A 7,964-nucleotide genomic window follows, 5' to 3' on the forward strand; every position below is an offset into this window, starting at 1 on the left:
TGAGGGGGTGGTGACACCCAGGTGTGGATGCCTGGCCTCGAGGGCAGCCCACGTGTCCCCAGAGCCTTGGGGCATCCCATGTGTATGTCACACCGTGGGGCAGAGAGGCTCCAGAGCAGATGCCTGGCCTGAACTCTACCTCCCTTCCTCTGTCTTCAGAACACGCTGATGGCCTGTGCCACCGCCTCACCACCGTGTGCCCCACATCCAAGCCCCAGACTCAGGGCCTGGCCAAGGATGCCTGGGAGATCCCTCGGGAGTCCCTACGGCTGGAGGTCAAGCTGGGCCAGGGCTGTTTCGGAGAGGTGTGGATGGGTAAGACCTTGCCCCTGCCCCCCCCCCTCAGAAGAAGCCATGGTCCTCTTGTGGGGGGTGGGGGAGGCTTTGGTGTCCCCAGCAGAGAACCAGGCGGATGCCCATCCCATGGGACAGCTCGAGACTCCCCCTTCTTCACCACCATGAGTCTCTGTTGCCCCTACTGAACACTGGGCTCTCTTTTACATGTGGAGCTCCCCCACACCTCTGCAGACCGTGGCACCTGTTTGCCAAGAGCTGCTCGGGGCTGGGCATCACGATTCCCCGAAGACGCTGTGTGGTCTGTTCCAGCTGGCTCCACTCTGTGTCTGTCTTCCTCGGTGTGAAATGTGGGGGCGGGGATAAGAGGACCCAACGTAGGGGGTGAGCGAATGCTGGCCCCTGCCCCATGAATCTGCACGTTAGCACTTAGCCATGGGAAGAGACGCCTCTGCTCACAGAGGGAGGGCTTGGAAGCCCGGGGTCTGGCATGTTCTGGGCATGTTCTGGCATGCTCTCCTGTCTAACCCTGGAGAAATGGCAAACTGTCTTTTGAAAACAAACACCATGCAGCCCTGACAAAACCCAGGCCTCCTTCTGCTGCCTGGTTCCTGCTGATGCAGAGGGATTGGGGAGGCTGGCGTGAGGCAGGCCTGATGTGTAGGAGCCTGTGGCTTCTGCCGTGGAATCACCGTGTGCCAGTCTCGTAAGCCACTGTGTGCACTTGGCGTGCACTTGGCATCTATGTTCCTCCCTTCGGGGAAGAGCAGAGAGGGCTGCTGGGTGGAAGGCCCTGCAGGGACCAAGGCCTGCAAACTGGAGGTCAGGGCAAGTCAGGAAAGGGGAGGTGCTGGCTTTGAGCCGGGGAGAGGGGAGAGGGATGTTCTGGGGGCTGGAAAAATGCATTCCTAGCCTGTGTGTGTGGTAGCAGCAGGCCAACTCAGGGAGAGCCAGGTACAGATCCCCAGACATCCTGTGCTGCAAGGACCCTAGAGCTAGGCCTGGGCCCCAGCCCTCAGGTGGAGGCCCAGAGACTCAGAGGAATGGGTCTTGGGCCACTCATCAAAGGACCTTGGGTCCAGTTGGCACAAGAACTCGGATTCAACACGCTGGGCTAGCACACGGCTTCCCCCAAAGCCTCACAGTTTGAAAACCGTGATAATAATCAAATGACAAGTGTAACTCTTACTTACGGAGCCCTCATGGTGGGCTGGGCCCAGTGCCTAGAATCTCACTTTATTCTCAAACAGCCCCCCAGGGAGACGCTGTAGCATCCAAATTTCCCAGGCAAGAAAACAGGCCCAGAGGAAGGAAAGGACCACCCCACGGTCTCATGACTGTTAGGAGGCAGAGCTGGGAGTCAGACCCTGGCTGGTCTGACCTCCAAGCCCTCATGGGCCTGGTCCAGGCCAGGCCTTACTTTTTGAGAGTGTGGCTCGAGACATGTTCTCGTTGTAGTGGCTTTGTTCTGAGGCTATGCCTCCTCTCCCCATGCATGTGCTCACTTCCTACTCACCTTCCACACGCTGCCTGGAAGGAACGTGGTCTCTCAGGAGACAGTGGTTGATTTAGAGCCATGGTCTTCCATCTGTCAGGCACGTGTGTGGTTTTTGGGGACACTCCCACTGACGGCAGCCCCAACAACAGCTCAGCAGCTGCTGTTTCTTGACCATGTACCAGAGACTCATCTCATCCTTGTAATAGCCTCCTGTGGAGTGTCCCGTGGGCCTTGACTGGACTGGTCACGTGGCTAGGCAGGCCAAAGCCGAAACAGGTTTGCAGGCAGGCCCATCTGGGGCCCCATGGGATGGGATTAGGGGCACCTTCACTGAGGCAGCCTGCTGCCCCCCTTGCCCCTGTAGGGACCTGGAACGGAACCACCAGAGTGGCCATCAAAACCCTGAAGCCAGGCACGATGTCTCCAGAGGCCTTCCTGCAGGAGGCCCAGGTCATGAAGAAACTGAGGCACGAGAAGCTCGTGCAGCTGTACGCCGTGGTGTCCGAGGAGCCCATCTACATCGTCACGGAGTACATGAGCAAGGGTGAGGCCCGGGAGACCGGCACACAGATGCATGGGGCAGCCCCTTGCCAGACAGGGGGACACATGCTTCCCGTCCCCCCAGATCTAGGGTGTACGTTTTAAAAGGTGGAATGGAGTAGAACCAACTTCTCACATCAATGGTTGCTTTTCTCATTTCGTTTTGGTTTTTTTTTTTATGATTTCCCACAATGTACTTTGTCTCCTCCCCTTGGCTGGTTTTCTAACTCCACCTGCCGCTCTGCGGCTGAAAGAGAAGTCCTCCAGCCATCCAAGCTGGGCCACATCTAGGTCAAGGTCCTGGCTTGACCTGTACTTAATTTTTAAATTAGTTCAATTGTTCAAAATTTGCCTCTTGGAGGCATAATTTACAAATGATAAAATACACCATGTTAAGGGTCCAGTTCCATGCATTTTTAACAAATGGACCCTCCGGGGATCCCTTACCACAGTCGAGCTACAGGAGCTCTCCATTGTCTTGTGCAGACAGTGGCCTCCAGCCCTAGAGGCAGGCAATAACTCGTGCCTTCTGCCATCATAGGTCTGTTTATTCTAGAACTTCACATGTGCTATCTTTGACATCCGAGGCTTGTCCTTGTCCCATGTATCCGTAGACTGTCTCTTTTTAAATTGCTGGGTAGTAATATCCGTGGTGGGGACGGACCACAGTTTCTGTTCTCCCGGAGACATTTGGTTGTTTCCTATCCCGCTTTGCCTGCTGAGTGACAGATACTGAGGGAGACTTTATTCAGAGGTGGGTTTGCCTGAAATGAGCGCCGCTTACACCGAGGCTGGCCTGCCCTGGTGGTTGGGATCCGGGAGTCATTGCTTCCTGGTTCTGGGAGGGCAGGGCAGGGGCTAGTTAGTGCTGCTTCCTCTCTGTCCAGGGAGCCTGCTGGACTTTCTCAAGGGGGAGACAGGCAAGTACCTGCGGCTGCCGCAGCTGGTGGACATGGCTGCTCAGGTGAGTCAGCCCCTCCCACCTCCCACAGCCTCAGTCCAGCTCACCTCTGCCGCTGCTGCCTCTTGAGTGCCCCCTCCAGGCGGCATGCCTTGACCGCCCCCCCCCCCCAACCTCTTTGACCCCACTAATTTATCCCCTGTCGAGGAAAGAACCCTTCGCTGGGTATCAGAGGTCAGCAACATGCTGTGGGACCTCAGGCCTCAGTTTTCTTCTCTGTAAAGATTATTCAGTCACTCAACAAACATGCATTAGTACTTGCTTGCTGTAGGTGGTGCTCAACAGTCATTCCTTTATTAATCCTTCTCCCAATCAGGGGAGGTGGGGATGGCTGTCCCTCCATTTGACATGAGAAAACAGGCTCAGAGAGGGGACTGGGGACAGCAGGCATGGCCTGGCAGTCGTCTATATCTATGGGGCCTTTGGGGCTTCTTTTTTACGGTTGCCCTGCTTCCAGGCTGGATCTTGTCTGTGTTTCCCCTTTGCCCTTGCCCTTTGACCTGCATTTCCTCTTTCTGCCAAGCGCTGGTCCTGCCTTGTGCCAGCGGTGTTTATTAGAAGCTGACTTCCCTAGTTTATTGGAAGACTGGGAAGGATGGGGTGACCCAGCAGGGTGGGGCGGGCAGGGACCGGGGTGGTGCGAGGGTGGGGATGGTCCCTGAGCTGGGCTTCTGGCGTTCTGTCTGCAGATCGCCTCAGGCATGGCCTATGTGGAACGGATGAACTATGTCCACCGGGACCTCCGTGCTGCCAACATCTTGGTTGGAGAGAACCTTGTGTGCAAAGTGGCTGACTTCGGGCTGGCTCGGCTCATCGAGGACAACGAGTACACAGCCCGACAAGGTGCGCAGGGCCCGGGTTGGGGCCATCTGGCCTTCTTTGAGCCTGTTTTTGCGACTGTCCAGCAGGGGATGGAAGTGGTATCTCCTGGCAGCGCTGTCCTGAGGTTCTCCTGAGCCTCCCCTGACCTTTCTCCCTCCTGCAGGTGCCAAATTCCCCATCAAGTGGACGGCTCCAGAAGCAGCCCTCTACGGCCGGTTCACCATCAAGTCAGATGTGTGGTCCTTTGGGATCCTGCTGACGGAGCTCACGACAAAGGGACGGGTGCCCTACCCTGGTAAGAGGGCTCCCCGTGTCCTGTCTTTGATCCCGGAATCCCCTCTGCTCTGGTGACCTTGGGCAAGCCATACCCTTTCCCAGGCCTGTTTCCCCATCTGTATAACAAAGAGGTTGAGCATCTGATCTTAGGAGCTCTCTGGTCAGGGCTCTCAGCCTTGGGGAGGGGAGTTACCCATGGTCACCCTCCTCCATCCTGGGCGAGAGGCCCTCTCTGTTGTCCTCTCCTCCTCCCCCCACCTGACTTTCCTCACTGAAGTCTGTCCCCTCACACCTCCCCCCTCCCACAGGGATGGTCAACCGAGAGGTGCTGGACCAGGTGGAGCGGGGCTACCGGATGCCCTGCCCGCCCGAGTGTCCCGAGTCCCTGCACGACCTCATGTGCCAGTGCTGGCGGAAGGAGCCGGAGGAACGGCCCACCTTCGAGTACCTGCAGGCCTTCCTGGAGGACTACTTCACATCCACCGAGCCCCAGTACCAGCCCGGAGAGAACCTATAGGGGGCAGGCTGCAGGGCCAGACGGGCTTTTCGGCTTGGATCCTGGGCTGGGGGGCCCCTGCTGTCAGGTCTTGCCTCCCTCTGCCTGCCCACGTTGATCCCCTCTGTGGGGCTGACTCGCCAGTGATGAGGCCCCTCCCTCTTTTGTGGCACAGAAGGGTTTGGGGCCCGGGGCAGCCCTGGGTACAGGGTCCAAGGCTGGCACGATGATTGCGTCCAGGCTCCTGCTCCTGCATCCTCCCGGCCTTCCCTCATGGGGCTCTGTGCAGCTCAGCAGGAGGAAGCGGGGAGAAGGACGGGCTGAGGACACCCTTTCCCAGCCTCAGCCTGCTCCTCGCGTTGGCCCCTTCCTACTTCCATGTGCCCCCAGGTCTGCCCCCAGAGCTGGCCCAAGAGCCTTTCCAAAGAGGAGCGGCAGGCCCCGGCTCTCGGCCTGCCTGCCACCCTGCCCCTTGCCGTCCATTTCACCTGTTGGTGGAAGCTGCTGGGTCCAGACTCCTCTGCCGTGGCTCCCAGGCTGGGCAGCTGAAGTGTAGCTTGGCTTCATGCTGGTGGGGAGTGTAGGCACCCCCCTCAAGTCCCGTTCTTAGACCCGAGGGACTCTTAGAGATCACCAATTCCTTGTCCTCACAGTACCCATGGGGAGACAGTCCAGAGAGGGGATGTGATTTGCCCAAGACCACAGAGCAGTTCAGGGTTGAGGTGGGTTCGGAGCCTGGTGCTCCCTCTGTCTTCCTCAGGAACCAACAAGATTGTTCTTGGAGGCGTCATGGACAGACTGGGGCAGCCCAGGGGACCAGGAGCCCAAGGCTACTGCCACCATCCGCCTAGCAGGCCTATTGTGCAGGGAGAGAGTGGAGGCAGACGGAGGGCAGAGCTAGGAATGAGGGCTGCCGAGGCAGGAGTCAGGTAGCAGATGTCAATCAGAACGTGGGTGGATTTTCATCCTCGGAGCTAGCCAGCCATGAAAGAGCGTGAGCTCCCGGGCTCTGGAGGCAATCAAACAGAAATAGAAGATCCAAGTTGTTGGGAGGCCGTGGCCTCAGGAGAGAACCCCTAGTCTTCCTTCCCCCAGTGTGTCCTGTGTCATTTCAATGCCTGGCACCTGCTCTCCTCCCTAAGGGGGGCACCCTGTAACTCCTGAGTAGGGAAAGGAGTACCTAATGAGAGGGTGAGCATCTGCTGCCAGGCCCCAGGCCTGGCTGTGGGACTGCAGGTGGCCCCTGCGTCCTCTTTGGGCTGCAGTGTCTGTCTTCCTGGGAGGCTGTGGGCCCTGCACCTGCTCTGCTCCAGACCCCTGTGGCCTGCCATCAGCTGGTGAGCCCAGCCGGGGGCGTCCAGAGGCGCACTGGCCCTCGCTTTGGTGTTTGGCCTTGGGGTGTGTGGTGGCTTCTCCCTGGACCTCAGTGTGCCCATCTTAAAATGGGTGGCTGACGGTTTGTGGGCCTGCTGCCCGGGGCCCCTACGTATGTGTATGTGTGTTGTGTGTGTGCACGTGTGTGTTCCTCTATGTGTGTCCATATTTAACATGTAAAAACGCTCCCCTGCTCTGTTTCCCCAGACATGTTGTGCCTCTCCCCCCACAGCCCCCCACCATAGCAATAACACCCCTGCTGCCGGGGGTTCTCGAGCCAGGCGGGCCCTGCCAGCAGGGAAGGAGGCCACGTGGGGCCTGCCCATGAAATTTCAACTTTTCCTTTCATCCATGTTTATGACGCAAGTCTGCTGTCTGTTCCGGTCAAATCTGGGCTCGCTTAACCGGTGCACTCTCAAGCCCCCTTCCAGCTGCCCGGGGCCCTTTGTATAAGGTGTCCTAATACTGTTCTTCTTCTTCTTCTTCTTTTTTTTTTAAATAAACAGTGTTTTGTAGATTTCAGATGACTATGCAGAGGCCTAGGGGACCCCCCCAGCGCTGGGTGGGGCCTGGGGGTCCTACATTTCACGGCCCAGGCTTGGGGGGGAGGGGGGATCCAGAACTGGTTGTAAATACTTTGCATATTGTCTGATTAAACACAAACAGACCTCAGAGTTTGGCCAGTGGTTTATTGAGCATCTACCGTGTGCTGCAGAGTGAGCGGGGTGGGATGTGAGGCCTGATTGTGGTCAGGGGGGCCTTTGTTCAGGCCCCATTGGTGGCTAGAGGGCTCCAGGCCAGGGGGAGATAAGATCAGGCTGGAGACAACCACTTTGGAATGTGGCTGCTGTGCGCATGTATCTGCACCTGGCGGAAGGCTGGCCTTTGTGTGAGCCACGAAGCCAGGACTCCCAGAGCATGAGCAGTTCAGGTCGCAGATGCCCTGGGTGTGTGGTGGCAGTTAGCACCCTGGGGGCCTGGTGGGACGGTCGGGCTGGTGTGGGGTTGTGGATGTGTTTAAGGGGTCACGTGTCTGGGTTTGCTGTGTGTTCCACAGAGTGCTGGTCTGGGGTGGGGCTAGAGCCACAAAATTCCTGGGCCCTCTAGAAAAATCCAAAGACATTTCCTCTCCTCCCCTTTCCCCCCACTACAAAGGGACCCAACTGGGTGGTTCTGTGCAACAGTCTATAGGAAGAAATTTCTTTTTACATCAGATCACACGTGCATCTGTGTGTCACCTCTGGCCATAATAATGGTCTAATTAAAAGCAAATTTCAAAATTCGGACATGTCTCTCTGCAGTAGGATTTTCACAAGCCGAATAGGTCAGCACGGACACCCAGAGACACCATGGGTGTGTGCGCTCTTGGGACCTGGGAACGTGGATGTTGGTGGCTTGTGTCTTCTGCTTGCTCCTGGGAGTGTGTGCCTAGGACGTGTATGCCTTCATGTTCATGAGGTTGTGTGCGCAGGCCCGTTTATTCATGCGCGGCTGTGTGGGCGTGTGTGCCTGTGTGCAGGTCATCTGTGAGTCTGGGCTCCCAGGACTGTGTGTCTCGTGGTGTCAGCCTTTTGTTCACATGGGTATGTGACTGGGAGATTGGGCGTCTGTTTGCCCAGGGCTGTGTCTGTCTGTATGCACACCTGTCTGGGTGTCTGGTAGCCTGCAGGCTCTTGGGGTGAGCATGGACCTGGGTATCCATG

The 7,964-nt window shown here is 57.5% G+C and overlaps 1 protein-coding gene across 3 annotated transcripts in view; it reads left to right on the plus strand.

Moving 5' to 3' along the window:
- Window positions 1–6,933, plus strand: part of SRC (SRC proto-oncogene, non-receptor tyrosine kinase) — a 50,293-nt gene extending 43,360 nt beyond the window's left edge. For all 3 annotated transcript variants that reach the window (XM_045980801.1, XM_045980800.1, XM_045980799.1), the window contains 6 exons: window positions 160–315; window positions 2,157–2,336; window positions 3,220–3,296; window positions 3,983–4,136; window positions 4,279–4,410; window positions 4,700–6,933. In XM_045980801.1, the coding sequence (XP_045836757.1) occupies window positions 160–315; window positions 2,157–2,336; window positions 3,220–3,296; window positions 3,983–4,136; window positions 4,279–4,410; window positions 4,700–4,908 (908 nt within the window). In that variant the 3' untranslated portion in view covers window positions 4,909–6,933. The remainder of the gene's footprint in view (window positions 1–159; window positions 316–2,156; window positions 2,337–3,219; window positions 3,297–3,982; window positions 4,137–4,278; window positions 4,411–4,699) is intronic.
- Window positions 6,934–7,964: the final 1,031 nt, after the last annotated feature.

The sequence above is a fragment of the Meles meles genome, chromosome 16, assembly GCF_922984935.1.
Source record: "Meles meles chromosome 16, mMelMel3.1 paternal haplotype, whole genome shotgun sequence".
Classification (NCBI taxonomy): domain Eukaryota; kingdom Metazoa; phylum Chordata; class Mammalia; order Carnivora; family Mustelidae; genus Meles; species Meles meles.